Below are 15,000 nucleotides of genomic sequence, written 5' to 3' on the forward strand. Positions count from 1 at the left end.
CAGCATAGCATGGCCAAAGACAACATCTACCTCCTGACTAATGCTCACCGCATAGTAGAAGATTCTTTCTAAGGGTAGAAGAATTACCATAAACTGGATCCCTGGCCACACAGGCATCAAGCGGAATGCGCCTGCTAACAGACTAGCCGAAGAGGGCAGGGACATGCTCCTAAGACCCACGATCGTCAACCCAAGCCGGGAAATCGTGAGGCAAAGGTCCAACGCCGCAACGCTTGCCATTCTCCGGCAGCGACACGGAGAAAAATAACCTCCCCCGGCCAGATGGTAGTCAGACGCCATAGGCTGTGAGCCACTGACACTAATCCTATTCTGCATAGAATAGGATTAGACTTCCACTGCGCATGGAAAGTTATTGAGGCGATTGACGTTGGCGACAAGTGTTGCAAGCACTGCGGCGAGCCTAATGCCACCCTGTAATGCCACCCTGTAACACCACGTACAAAGTTGTGAGCACACAATTTCTGCGACAGGGACCTCCCACCACAGCCGCCGGGATGGCAAAAAGATCTGCCGGCAACCCAGCCACCACGCTGAGAATTCAGTTCAAACAGATCAATTGAGATGGCTAGAAATAGCTGCCGCAGGCCGGGCAACACACGAGTAAAGGCTCCGGGGAAACCAGACCGCAAATATCACAGAACTGAACTGTACCTTTGACCATCACACGCGCGTTCACACCCTCATCATGAAGACCATAAGTGACCGTTATGAAGAAGGGTCTCTTGACTAACGTGTTTGTGACATGAATAGGGATGAAGGAAAAAAGAAATCGCTTGTAATTCATACGATGTTTCAGGCCGTCCTCCTCGCCCTCGTGTCTGTGGCCATGGCCGCCAAACTGCCCACCGAGGACCTTCCTGTGGCCATCGTGAGGAGCAGCCAAGTGAACCCCGACGAGAGCGGCGCCCACAGCTCCGACTTCGAGGCCGAGAACGGCATCGTGTTCCAGTTCTCTGGCAAAGAGGCTGAAGAGGGCGGCGCCAACATGGTCGGATACTTCGCTAAGAGAACATTGAATCATATTTTACTATTATTCCTAACGGTAATCTAGAGCAGCGTTGTCCACATATTTTCGCCTATTGCACCCTTTATTACGTTCTTGCACTGTTACGTACCCCCCCCCCCTTCCACAATGGACGGGGGGGGGGGGGGGGGTACGCGGACCCCAGTTTGGACAACACTGATCTAAAGTGTAGTGTGAATACCCACACGTGCCAAATACTTGTGAATTCTAATTTGCTTGACGAATATTCTTCCAGCTACCCCCAGGAGGACGGCTCTCTGGCCGAAGTCAAGTTCGTGGCCGACGAGAACGGCTTCCAGCCCGAGTCGTCCCTCCTGCCCGTGGCCCCCGCCTTCCCCCACCCCATCCCCCAGTTCGTCCTCGACCAGATCGAGTTCGCCCACCTCGAGGACGAGCACAAGGCGATTGATGCTGAAGAGAAAATTGTTCTATTATTTTTTAAGTAAATACCAACAGTGACACACGATATTTTATTCTATATATAATTTTGATTTATAGTCCTCCTACCACGAACCTATATTATTGCCCGCCTGCACACCCACACCCAAGCCAAGCCCTTCTCACTTGCTGCATTCTCATTGGATGGGGAAGGTATTTATAGGGAACAGAAACAAAAAGACCCCATGAATTCTGTGTCTGCAGTTTTATCCAATAAGGAGGATATCTTGTCATTTATTTACCTGCACTAAACTTCCGTTGCACAAAGAATCTCTACAACTACATACATACATACATACATACATATATATATATATATATATATATATATATATATATATATATATATATATATATATATATACATTATTCAAATGTGTGCAAACATATTTATACAAACCTCGTTCTTCTGACGAGGTTATCCAATTATAAAAAGATGACGATAACGAGAGCTGAATCAAGGGATCCAAGTGTCTGGGGAAGGCTTTGCTAACTAATGACGACGTGAAGTCACCCGAGCCCCGTTGGTCGGCGCTTAGGTTGACATTAGGCTTTTTTTTTAACCATCAGAGCTTCTAAGGCTTTTCTTTCGTGTGAATTCGCCGAATTATGAATTAATTATGTTTCTAGTTAAGCGCTGGTGGCCTTCATCAAATAAGTGAGCAAAACGAACAAATGATTCTCTAGGATGCACACACACATACAGAGAGAGAGAGAGAGAGATGGAGAGAGAGAGAGAGAGAGAGAGAGAGAGAGAGAGAGAGAGAGAGAGAGAGAGAGAGAGAGAGAGAGAGAGAGAGAGAGAGAGAGGAAGGGAGAGAGAGAGAGAGAAAGAGAAAGAGAGAGACAGAGAGACAGAGAGAGAGAGAGAGAGGAAGGGAGAGAGAGAGAGAGAGAGAGAGAATACCGAATCACCAGATGTATATATGTATATGTATATATGTGTGTGTATGTGTATGTGAGTGTGTGTATGAATATGCACATACACACAAGCACCATATTTATATACACATATATGTATATAAATGTATGGGCATATATGTATATGTATATATATATATAGATAGATAGATAGATAGATAGATAGATAGATAGATAGATAGATAGATGTATATACATGCATTATTAATAATGATAATTATTATAATAATGATGATAATACTAATACTAATGCTAAAAGTAATATGATTAAGAATGATAATGACTATAACAGCAAAACCAACTAGAAAAGTAACACGAATGGCAACAAATTCTAGGAAGCAAACAAAATTATGCTCATTAAATCAGCAGGCAATTACATCAAACAGATCTACCAGGAAACGTGGTCATTAATTTAGTCCTTATTTACCAACTTAGCTGTGCACAGACGTTGGCAACCTTTGATGCATCTAATGTATCGTTATGACACACCGTGACAATGTTACGTGACAAACATACTGTAGGAGATGACATAATTATCTACTGTGAATAATTATCTACTGTGAGTTGAATGATTCCCATCCTAAGCTTTTCAAACGTTATTATGAAGGATGACCCAGGAAATCGATACATTAATATGAAAAGATAAATCAACAAAATAAATAAACTTAAATATACTTTTGGTTTACAAATCTGGTAAAAGATAAGAGAAAAAAAAAATAATTAGATAAATAAACATATTTTTTTATTCTGTCATGGGCAAGGGTGTGTCGTCCTTGCTAATGATATAGCGTAGGTAAAACTATTTTGATACAGTTGTAAAAAGGTGAAACCAGAATCAAAATTATCTTCATATTTGATGAGCATCAGGAATGAAAGTTTTTATCAAATTATGTATATATATATATATATATATATATATATATATATATATATATATATATATATATATATAAACGCGTATATATACATATATGTATATATACATATGCATATATATGTATGCATATATATACATGCAAATACATTCATATATACTTATATAATTCATATAGAGACAGAAAGAGATTGCTGATTTTACATTCACAATATTTTTGCTGCTTAATTTCCTGTGTATATTTGTCTCGTTTCAGGAAAAAGTGCCACGGAAATGTGTTTTAAGGGAATAGATATGCTTCATCAACCATATCTAAATACAGGTAAATATGCAAATACAAGGAGAATATATCATTTCCATTTATTTCGAGATATGAATACAAATAAATAAGAAAAAAGGAAAAGAACTCCATCTAGTCTTCAGCCTCGAGAGCCTTGCGCTCGTCCTCGAGGCGGGCGAACTCGATCTGGTCGAGGACGAACTGGGGGATGGGGTGGGGGAAGGCGGGGGCCACGGGCAGGAGGGACGACTCGGGCTGGAAGCCGTTCTCGTCGGCCACGAACTTGACTTCGGCCAGAGAGCCGTCCTCCTGGGGGTAGCTGGAAGAACATTCGTCAAGCAAATTAGAATTTACAAGTATTTGGCACGTGTGGGTATTCACACTACACTTTAGATCAGTGTTGTCCAAACTGGGGTCCGCGTACCCCTGGGGTACGCAACATCACATGTTCTATGAATCATCTTGTTTTAAATTCGAATTTATTTCATGGTATATTTTTGCATTATCCTAATAAAAAGTGTATAGCTATGGTGGACGGAGGGGGGGGGGGGTACGTAACAGTACAAGAACGTAATAAAGGTTACAACAGGCGAAAATATTTGGACAACACTGCTTTAGATTACCGTTAGGAATAATAGTAAAATAGGATTCAGTGTTCTCTTACGCGAAGTATCCGACCATGTTGGCGCCGCCCTCTTCAGCCTCTTTGCCAGAGAACTGGAACACGATGCCGTTCTCGGCCTCGAAGTCGGAGCTGTGGGCGCCGCTCTCGTCGGGGTTCACTTGGCTGCTCCTCACGATGGCCACAGGAAGGTCCTCGGTGGGCAGTTTGGCGGCCATGGCCACAGACACGAGGGCGAGGAGGACGGCCTGAAACATCGTAGGAATTACAAACTGTTTCTTCATCCTTCATCCCTATTCCTGTTACACTTTCTTTATGTGACGGCCACTTACGGTCTTCATGATGAGAGGCTGTGAGGCGAGTGTGATGCTCAGCGGAGGACACTTGGCTATATATACGGGAGGAGAGAGGCGGGTCCGAGGTCAGCGTAGCCGCTCAGACGTTGTCCTAATACTATGGGTCGTAGCCTGTGTGACGTATGGTGTTTGGCGAATGGTGAATAATGGCGACACAACACACAAAATCGCACGCACACATAACACACACGCACATATGTGCACATTTATGTATTTATATGCGCATATTTGTATTTGTTTATATAGTATCTATTTGTAGATATAGATAATTGCATATATACTTGCATCAATATCTATTTCTATATGTTTTGCGTACTTAAGTTTCCAAACAGATTCTCGTGACTATTACAATGCAAATGTCAGTACCTTTCTTTACCTGCAAATTACCCGAAGCAAAGTTTCAGTGTTTAATATACAAATATATGATTCATCTTCGACTATTCAATTGATTCCGGAGAGCACCTCGAACTGAATGGCAATGCCATTTCGATATATTGTTTTCATTCTGGAAATGTGTTTAGTATGAAGAAATATATATTTTTTCAACGTTTTTGGAATTCATCTTGTCTCATTAATTGATGACACGAGGGGTATGTGTAGTATCCGAGAACGCACGTCGAGATAGTGTCCTAATAGGAAACCATTATATGAAAAACCATTAACAATATTAGCAGGCATAATGATAAACAGTGATTCTCAAGTGTATGTATTGCAAATACTAATTTGACACACTCCACTTACTACCTGTGCTCTTCATAATGAGCACCATTAATGTGCACTCGCTTGACACTTTGCCTGATCAATTTCCTTTGTAGATTTTTAATTTTAGGAGAAAAGGCAGTAGAAGAATTGTATCATCTATGCTGAAGTCATGTAAGCAAGTATGCAAAAAGAGGAGAAAAGGTAATTTTTGTTTATTTCGATTTATGAATAAAATAATAATAATAAGGATAATAAACATTTACAGGAAATGGATTCCGACCATCTACCTTTCCGGAAACGCACATCGACAAAATTTCATCATTTCTGCAAGGTTTGTACCGTTATATCACGTATTCATTTTTCAGTTCAATGGAGGATGAAAAGGATACAGTAAGAAATGGGTGTTTTCAGTCCTATGAGGAAGTGGTTTCATCAGAAAGGCATATTGATTGTTATTCATAATTTTCAGTTTTTCTATTGTTGCCATTATGACTGCTGTTGTGATTATTAATCAGTTCAAATACGACAAGTTATCATTTTAATAATTTCGATCATAATTCACACAATAATCATACTTCCTAATATGACATTTGTTATCAGTTAATGATACTAAATGATAAACGAAACTCGATAACGAATTATTTTTTACACCAAATACCTCGTGATATAACGGCTTCAGCTCATCGGGGTTGAGCCAGAGTGACCTTCATGGCAGATGATCACGCAGGAGATTGGAGGGCGGAAGCCAATGAAAGGTTTCCATGAAAGATGAAATGGTCATCGGGAATCAAAGGTTAAAGGTCAAACGCGAATCAAAATGATCTCCCTATTTGATGAGCATCAGGAATGACATCTCTATCAAAGTATCTACACATGTTTATACAAATATGTGTGTGCGTATAGAGATATTTGTATACATACATACATAAACACACACACACACACACACATATTTATATATATATATATATATATATATATATATATATATATATATATATATATATATATATATATATATATATATATATATATATATATATATATATATTCATATATATGACATGTAGATGTTATTGATCTCTTCAGCGAGTCAGCAAATGTACTGTAGCAATTAATAAACGATCTGAATCAAGATGAACAGGAAAAGACTAAGGCCATATTCACCAGTAGAGTTCAGCTCGAACAGATGCGTGTACAAAAGGAAGTACTAGAGGAGCTGGACGAATATATTTATATATGTGTGTGTGTGCGTGTGTGTGGTACATATATATGTGTGTGTGTGTGTGTGTTTATGGCAACTCATGCAGATAAGCACATTCAGTGGAGAGGAAATAAAGCAACGCATCAGTCGAGGCAGGAGAGCCTTCAGCACACACATACTAAGAGGTTCCTTGCCATTATGGTTAAAGATAAAAGACTAACCAATGCGTTCTCCCAGTAATGACAAATGGATCAGAAACAGACTACGAACAAATTACTGGAGAGGAAACAGGTAAGTGCCCAGAGAGGAACGGAGAGGTTGATCCCGGGAATCAGCCGAAGAGATCGGACGAGGGCGACGTGGATCAGGGAACAGACCAAGATGGAAGGAATACTTGGCAGCAATAAAAAGAAATTGCAGCGGACACGTCATATATCGGGGAGACAGGACGACAGATGGACAAAAATGTAATATATTGGGATATAAATAACATCATAAGGCCAAGGGCCAGATCAATAACAAGATGTGACGAAATAACGAAATTAGGGGGTCAAGACGAGAAATAATAAAAGCAAGAATATATAGATAGATATTGCTGAGATTATGTTTGCTTGATATTTGTAGTTTAACTTCCCGTGTACATTTGTGACTAAGAAAAGTATTTTTAAAGCAATATATTTCATCAGCCATATCGAAATGCAGGTAAGAATGCAGATACAAGTAGAATGTATCATTTTCATTTATTTCGAGATATGAATACAAATAAATAAGAAAAAAGGAAAAGAACTCCATCTAGTCTTCAGCCTCGAGAGCCTTGCGCTCGTCCTCGAGGCGGGCGAACTCGATCTGGTCGAGGACGAACTGGGGGATGGGGTGGGGGAAGGCGGGGGCCACGGGCAGGAGGGAGGACTCGGGCTGGAAGCCGTTCTCGTCGGCCACGAACTTGACTTCGGCCAGAGAGCCGTCCTCCTGGGGGTAGCTGGAAGAACATTCGTCAAGCATATTAGAATTTACAGGTATTTGGCACGTGTGGGTATTCGCACTACACTTTAGATCAGTGTTGTTTAAACTGGGGTCCGCGTACCCCTGGGGTCACGCAACATAGATCATAAGGGTAAGTGAACAAACAAGGAACGCACACACACAAACAACAGGACCATCACATGTTCTATGTATCATATTTTTTATTCGTGTTTTAAATTCGAATTTATTGACCGACACGCCTTCAATGCAGTCTTTTAATAGTTATTTTTGCATTATCCTAAATTAAAGTTTGTTTAGCTATGGTGGACGGGGGGCGGGGAGGGTACGTAACAGTACAAGAAGGTAATAAAGGGCACAATAGGCGAAAATGTTTGGACAAGATTACCGTTAGGAATAATAGTAAAATAGGATTCAATGTTCTCTTACGCGAAGTATCCGACCATGTTGGCGCCGCCCTCTTCAGCCTCTTTGCCAGAGAACTGGAACACGATGCCGTTCTCGGCCTCGAAGTCGGAGCTGTGGGCGCCGCTCTCGTCGGGGTTCACTTGGCTGCTCCTCACGATGGCCACAGGAAGGTCCTCGGTGGGCAGTTTGGCGGCCATGGCCACAGACACGAGGGCGAGGAGGACGGCCTGAAACATCGTATGAATTACAAACTCTTTCTTCATCCTTCATCCCTATTCCTGTTACACTTTCTTTATGTGACGGCCACTTACGGTCTTCATGATGAGAGGCTGTGAGGCGAGTGTGATGCTCAGCGGAGGACACTTGGCTATATATACGGGAGGAGAGAGGCGGGTCCGAGGTCAGCGTAGCCGCTCAGACGTTGTCCTAATACTATGGGTCGTAGCCTGTGTGACGTATGGTGTTTGGCGAATGGTGAATAATGGCGACACAACACACAAAATCGCACGCACACATAACACACACGCACATATGTGCACATATATGTATATATATTTATGTATCTATATGCGCATATTTGTATTTGTTTATACAGTATCTATTTATAGATATAGATAATTGCATATATACTTGCATCAATATCTATATCTATATTTTTGCGTATTTAAGTTTCCAAACAGATATCGTGACTATTACAATGCAAATGTCAGTACCTTTCTTTACCTGCAAATTACCCGAAGCAAAGATTCAGTGTTTAATCTACAAATATATGATTCAATTGATTCCGGAAAGCACCTCGAACTGAATGGCAATGCCATTTCGATATATTGTTTTCATTCTGGAAATGTGTTTAGTATGAAGAAATATATATCTTTTCAACGTTTTTGGAATTCATCTTGTCTCATTAATTGATGACACGAGGGGTATGTGTAGTATCCGAGAACGCACGTCGAGAAAGTGTCCTAATAGGAAACCATTATATGGAAAACCATTAACAATATTAGCAGGCATAATGATAAACAGTGATTCTCACGTGTATGTATTGCAAATACTAATTTGACAAACTCCGCTTACTACCTGTACTCTTCAAAATGAGCACCATTAATGTGCACTCGCTTGACACTTTGCCTGATCAATTTCCTTTGTAGATTTTTAATTTTAGAAGAAAAGGCAGTAGAAGAATTGTATCATCTATGCTGAAGTCCTGTAAGCAAGTATGCAAAAAAAGGAGAAAAGGTCATTTTCGTTTATTTCGATCTATGAATAAAATAATAATAATAAACATTTACAGGTAATGGATTCCGACTATTTACCTTTCCGGAAACGCACATCGACAAAATGTCATCATTTCTGCAAGGTTTGTACCGTTATATCACGTATTCATTTTTCAGTTCAATGGAGGATGAAAAGGATACAGTAAGAAATGGGTGTTTTTAGTCCTATGAGGAAGTGGTTTCATCAGAAAGGGATATTAATTGTTATTCATAATTTTCAGTTGTTCTATTGTTGCCGTTTTGACTGCTGTTGTGATTATTAATCAGTTCAAATACGACAGGTTATCATTTTAATAATTTCGATCATAATTCACACAATAATCATACTTCCTAATATGACATTTGTTATCAATTAATGATAATAAATGATAAACGAAACTCGATAATGAATTATTTTTTACACCAAATACCTCGTGATATAACGGCTTCAGGTCATCGGGGTTGAGCCAGAGTGACCTTCATGGCAGATGATCACGCAGGAGATTGGAGGGCGGAAGCCAATGAAAGGTTTCCATGAAAGATGAAATGGTCATCGGGAATCAAAGGTTAAAGGTCAAACGCGAATCAAAATGATCTCCATATTTGATGAGCTTCAGGAATGACATCTCTATCAAAGTATCTACACATGTTTATGCAAATATGTGTGTGCGTATAGAGATATTTGTATACATACATACATACATACATATATATATATATATATATATATATATATATATATATATATATATTTGACATGTAGACGTTATTGATCTCTTCAGCGAGTCAGCAAATGAACTGTAGCAATTGATAAACGATTTGAATCAAAATGAACAGGAAAAAGACTTAAGTCATGTTCAACAGTAGAGTTCAGTTCGAACAGATGCGTGTACAAAAGGAAGTGCTGGAGGTGCTGGACGAATATATATGTGTATATATATATATATATATATATATATATATATATATATATATATATATATGTGTGTGTGTGTGTGTGTGTGTGTGTGTGTGTGTGTGTGTGTGTGTGTGTGTGTGTGGTACATACATATGTGTGTGTGTGTGTTTATGGCAACTCATGCGGATAAGCACATTCAGTGGAGAGGAAATAAAGCAACGCATCAGTCGAGGCAGGAGAGCCTTCAGCACACACATACTAAGAGGTTCCTTGCCATTATGGTTAAAGATAAAAGACCTTAACCAATGCGTTCTCCCAGTAATGACAAATGGATCAGAAACATAGACCACGAACAAATTACTGGAGAGGAAACAGGTAAGTGCCCAGAGAGGAACGGAGAGGTTGATCCCGGGAATCAGCCGGAGAGATCGGACGAGGGCGACGTGGATCAGGGAACAGACCAAGATGGAAGGAATACTTGGCAGCAATAAAAAGAAATTGCAGCGGACACGTCATATATCGGGGAGACAGGACGACAGATGGAAAAAAATGTAATATATTGGGATATAAATAACATCATAAGGCCAAGGGCCAGATCAATAACAAGATGTGACGAAATAACGAAATTAGGGGGTCAAGACGAGGAACAATAGAGGCAAGAATATATATATATATATATATATATATATATATATATATATATATATATATATATATATATATATATATTGCTGAGATTATGTTTGATATTTGTAGTTTAATTCCCCGTGTACATTTGTGACTAAGAAAAGTATTTCTAAAGCAATAAATAACCTTCATCAGCCATATCGAAATACAGGTAAATATGCAAATACAAGGAGAACGTATCATTTTTATTTATTTCGAGATATGAATACAAATAAATAAGAAAAAAGGAAAAGAACTCCATCTAGTCTTCAGCCTCGAGAGCCTTGCGCTCGTCCTCGAGGCGGGCGAACTCGATCTGGTCGAGGACGAACTGGGGGATGGGGTGGGGGAAGGCGGGGGCCACGGGCAGGAGGGACGACTCGGGCTGGAAGCCGTTCTCGTCGGCCACGAACTTGACTTCGGCCAGAGAGCCGTCCTCCTGGGGGTAGCTGGAAGAACATTCGTCAAGCAAATTAGAATTTACAGGTATTTGGCACGTGTGGGTATTCACACTACACTTTAGATCAGTGTTGTCCAAACTGGGGTCCGCGTACCCCTGGGGGTACGCAACATAGATCATAAGGGTACGTGAACAAACAAGGAACACACACACAAACAAACTGAAACATCACATGCTCTATGAATCATTTTTGTTATTCATGTTTTAAATTCGAATTTATTGACCAACACTCCTTCAATAGTTCAATAGTCTTTTCATAGTTCGTATATTTTTTGCATTATCCTAAGATAAAACTGTTTAGCTATGTTGGACGGGAGGGGGGGGGGACGTAATAGTACAAGAACGTAATAAAGGTTACAACAGGCGAAAATGTTTGGACAAGATTACCGTTAGGAATAATAGTAAAATGTGATTCAATGTTCTCTTACGCGAAGTATCCGACCATGTTGGCGCCGCCCTCTTCAGCCTCTTTGCCAGAGAACTGGAACACGATGCCGTTCTCGGCCTCGAAGTCGGAGCTGTGGGCGCCGCTCTCGTCGGGGTTCACTTGGCTGCTCCTCACGATGGCCACGGGAAGGTCCGCGGTGGGCAGTTTGGCGGCCATGGCCACAGACACGAGGGCGAGGAGGACGGCCTGAAACATCGTATGAATTACAAACTGTTTCTTCATCCTTCATCCCTATTCCTGTTACACTTTGTTTATGTGACGGCCACTTACGGTCTTCATGATGAGAGGCTGTGAGGCGAGTGTGATGCTCAGCGGAGGACACTTGGCTATATATACGGGAGGAGAGAGGCGGGTCCGAGGTCAGCGTAGCCGCTCAGACGTTGTCCTAATACTATGGGTCGTAGCCTGTGTGACGTATGGTGTTTGGCGAATGGTGAATAATGGCGACACAACACAAAATCGCACGCACACATAACACACACGCACATATGCGCACATTTATGTATATGCATTTATGTATTTATATGCGCATATTTGTATTTGTTTATACAGTATCTATTTGTAGATATAGATAATTGCATATATACTTGCATCAATATCTATATCTATATGTTTTGCGTATTTAAGTTTCCAAACAGATATCGTGACTATTACAATGCAAATGTCAGTACCTTTCTTTACCTGCAAATTACCCGAAGCAACGTTTCAGTGTTTAATCTACAAATATATGATTCATCTTCGACTATTAAATTGCTTCCGGAGAGCACCTCGAACTGAATGGCAATGCCATTTCGATATATTGTTTTCATTCTGGAAATGTGTTTAGTATGAAGAAATATATATCTTTTCAACGTTTTTGGAATTCATCTTGTCTCATTAATTGATGACACGAGGGGTATGTGTAGTATCCGAGAACGCACGTCGAGAAAGTGTCCTAATAGGAAACCATTATATGGAAAACCATTAACAATATTAGCAGGCATAATGATAAACAGTGATTCTCAAGTGTATGTATTGCAAATGCTAATTTGACACACTCCACTTACTACCTGTGCTCTTCAAAATGAGCACCATTAAGGTGCACTCGCTTGACACTTTGCCTGATCAATTTCCTTTGTAGATTTTTAATTTTAGGAGAAAAGGCAGTAGAAGAATTGTATCATCTATGCTGAAGTCCTGTAAGCAAGAATGCAAAAAGAGGAGAAAAGGTCATTTTCGTTTATTTCGATCTTTGAATAAAATGATAATAATAAGGATAATAAACGTTTATAGCAAATGGATTCCGACCATCTACTTTTTCGGAAACGCACATCGACAAAATGTCATCATTTCTGCAATGTTTGTACCGTTATATCACAGTTCCATTTTTCAGTTCAATGGAGGATGAAAAGGATACAGTAAGAAATGGGTGTTTTCAGTCCTATGAGGAAGTGGTTTCATCAGAAAGGAATATTGATTGTTATACATAATTTTCAGTTTTTCTATTGTTGCCATTATGACTGCTGTTGTGATTATTAATCATTTCAAATACAAGTTATCATTTTAATAATTTTGATCATAATTCACACAATAATCATACTTCCTAATATGACATTTGTTATCAATTAATGATACTAAATGATAAACGAAACTCGATAACGAATTATTTTTTACACCAAATACCTCGTGATATAACGGCTTCAGCTCATCGGGGTTGAGCCAGAGTGACCTTCATGGCAGATGATCACGCAGGAGATTGGAGGGCGGAAGCCAATGAAAGGTTTCCATGAAAGATGAAATGGTCATCGGGAATCAAAGGTTAAAGGTCAAACGCGAATCAAAATGATCTCCCTATTTGATGAGCATCAGGAATGACATCTCCATCAAAGTATCTACACATGTTTATACAAATATGTGTGTGCGTACAGAGATATTTGTATACATACATACATACATACATACATATATATATATATATATATATATATATATATATATATATATATTCATATATATGACATGTAGATGTTATTGATCTCTTCAGTGAGTCAGCAAATGAACTGTAGCAATTGATAAACGATTTGAATCAAAATGAACAGGAAAAAGACTTAATTAAGTCATGTTCAACAGTAGAGTTTAGTTCGAACAGATGCGTGTACAAAAGGAAGTGCTAGAGGCGCTGGACGAATATATTTATATATGTGTGCGTGTGCGTGTGTGTGGTACATATATATGTTTGTGTGGTATATATATGTGTGTGTGTGTGTGTGTGTGTGTGTTTATGGCAACTCATGCAGATAAGCACATTCAGTGGAGAGGAAATAAAGCAACGCATCAGTCGAGGCAGGAGAGCCTTCAGCACACACATACTAAGAGGTTCCTTGCCATTATGTTTAAAGATAAAAGACCTTAACCAATGCGTTCTCCCAGTAATGACAAATGGATCAGAAACGTAGACTACGAACAAATTACTGGAGAGGAAACAGGTAAGTGCCCAGAGAGGAACGGAGAGGTTGATCCCGGGAATCAGCCGGAGAGATCGGACGAGGGCGACGTGGATCAGGGAACAGACCAAGATGGAAGGAATACTTGGCAGCAATAAAAAGAAATTGCAGCGCGCACGTCATATATCCAGGAGACAGGACGACAGATGGACAAAAATGTAATATGTTGGGATATAAATAACATCATAAGGCCAAGGGCCAGATCAATAACAAGATGTGACGAAATAACGAAATTAGGGGGTCCAGACGAGGAACAATAGAGGCAAGAATATATATATATATATATATATATATATATATATATATATATATATATATATATTACTGAGATCACCTTTGTTTGAAATTTCTATTTTTTCCCCGTGTACATTTGTGACTAAGAAAAGTATTTTTAAAGCAATAAATAAGCTTCATCAGCCATATCGAAATGCAGGTAAGAATGCAGATACAAGGAGAATGTATCATTTTCATTTATTTCGAGATATGAATACAAATAAATAAGAAAAAAGGAAAAGAACTTCATCTAGTCTTCAGCCTCGAGAGCCTTGCGCTCGTCCTCGAGGCGGGCGAACTCGATCTGGTCGAGGACGAACTGGGGGATGGGGTGGGGGAAGGCGGGGGCCACGGGCAGGAGGGACGACTCGGGCTGGAAGCCGTTCTCGTCGGCCACGAACTTGACTTCGGCCAGAGAGCCGTCCTCCTGGGGGTACCTGGGAAAGGGTTGGCCATACAGATTAGGATTTTACATTAACCAGGAGCATGGGATGAAATGCAACACCTTTTGAGATCATATGGTTGAATACAATGTACTTTTCGATGTCAAAAACGTAAAATTCAAGTAACAAAAATCAAATGTTCTCTTACGCGAAGTATCCGACCATGTTGGCGCCGCCCTCTTCAGCCTCTTTGCCAGAGAACTGGAACACGATGCCGTTCTCGGCCTCGAAGTCGGAGCTGTGGG

The 15,000-nt window shown here is 40.0% G+C and overlaps 5 protein-coding genes across 5 annotated transcripts in view; 1 reads left to right on the forward strand and 4 right to left on the reverse strand.

Moving 5' to 3' along the window:
• Window positions 1-15,000, forward strand: part of LOC113819964 (cuticle protein AMP4-like) — a 161,349-nt gene that overhangs the window by 89,228 nt on the left and 57,121 nt on the right. The gene's annotated exons all lie outside the window — the stretch shown is intronic.
• Window positions 3,622-4,599, reverse strand: LOC113828195 (cuticle protein AMP4-like). Its single transcript, XM_070127977.1, has 3 exons — window positions 4,513-4,599; window positions 4,223-4,428; window positions 3,622-3,877 (listed from the first exon to the last, which is right to left on the reverse strand). The coding sequence occupies exons 1-3, from the start codon at window positions 4,519-4,521 to the stop codon at window positions 3,691-3,693; spliced, it is 402 nt and encodes a 133-aa protein (XP_069984078.1). The 5' UTR covers window positions 4,522-4,599; the 3' UTR covers window positions 3,622-3,690.
• On the reverse strand, window positions 7,166-8,180 carry LOC113824276 (cuticle protein AMP4-like). The gene is made up of 3 exons (XM_070126874.1): window positions 8,143-8,180; window positions 7,853-8,058; window positions 7,166-7,421 (listed from the first exon to the last, which is right to left on the reverse strand). Exons 1-3 carry the CDS (start codon window positions 8,149-8,151, stop codon window positions 7,235-7,237), a joined length of 402 nt encoding a protein of 133 aa, XP_069982975.1. The 5' UTR covers window positions 8,152-8,180; the 3' UTR covers window positions 7,166-7,234.
• Window positions 10,852-11,793, reverse strand: LOC138863148 (cuticle protein AMP4-like). The gene is made up of 2 exons (XM_070126881.1): window positions 11,537-11,793; window positions 10,852-11,097 (listed from the first exon to the last, which is right to left on the reverse strand). The coding sequence occupies exons 1-2, from the start codon at window positions 11,776-11,778 to the stop codon at window positions 10,911-10,913; spliced, it is 429 nt and encodes a 142-aa protein (XP_069982982.1). The 5' UTR covers window positions 11,779-11,793; the 3' UTR covers window positions 10,852-10,910.
• LOC138865929 (cuticle protein AMP4-like) overlaps window positions 14,563-15,000 on the reverse strand; it is a 669-nt gene continuing 231 nt past the window's right edge. The window contains exons 2-3 of the mRNA XM_070137418.1: window positions 14,904-15,000; window positions 14,563-14,749 (exon numbers count right to left, since the gene is read on the reverse strand). The exon at window positions 14,904-15,000 is cut by the window's right edge and continues 109 nt beyond it. Of these exons, the coding sequence (XP_069993519.1) occupies window positions 14,563-14,749; window positions 14,904-15,000 (284 nt within the window). The remainder of the gene's footprint in view (window positions 14,750-14,903) is intronic.

Source organism: Penaeus vannamei, chromosome 2 (assembly GCF_042767895.1).
Source record: "Penaeus vannamei isolate JL-2024 chromosome 2, ASM4276789v1, whole genome shotgun sequence".
Lineage (NCBI taxonomy): Eukaryota > Metazoa > Arthropoda > Malacostraca > Decapoda > Penaeidae > Penaeus > Penaeus vannamei.

Bases quoted from the DNA above. Each gene is read 5' to 3' on its own strand.
- LOC113828195 (XM_070127977.1), bottom strand. The intron at 3,878-4,222 runs GTAAGAGAACAC...ATGTTCTTCCAG, and splicing joins AACATGGTCGGATACTTCGC to CTACCCCCAGGAGGACGGCT.
- LOC113824276 (XM_070126874.1), bottom strand. The intron at 7,422-7,852 runs GTAAGAGAACAT...ATGTTCTTCCAG, and splicing joins AACATGGTCGGATACTTCGC to CTACCCCCAGGAGGACGGCT.
- LOC138863148 (XM_070126881.1), bottom strand. From the start codon at position 11,778: ATGAAGAAACAGTTTGTAATTCATACGATGTTTCAGGCCGTCCTCCTC. The intron at 11,098-11,536 runs GTAAGAGAACAT...ATGTTCTTCCAG, and splicing joins AACATGGTCGGATACTTCGC to CTACCCCCAGGAGGACGGCT.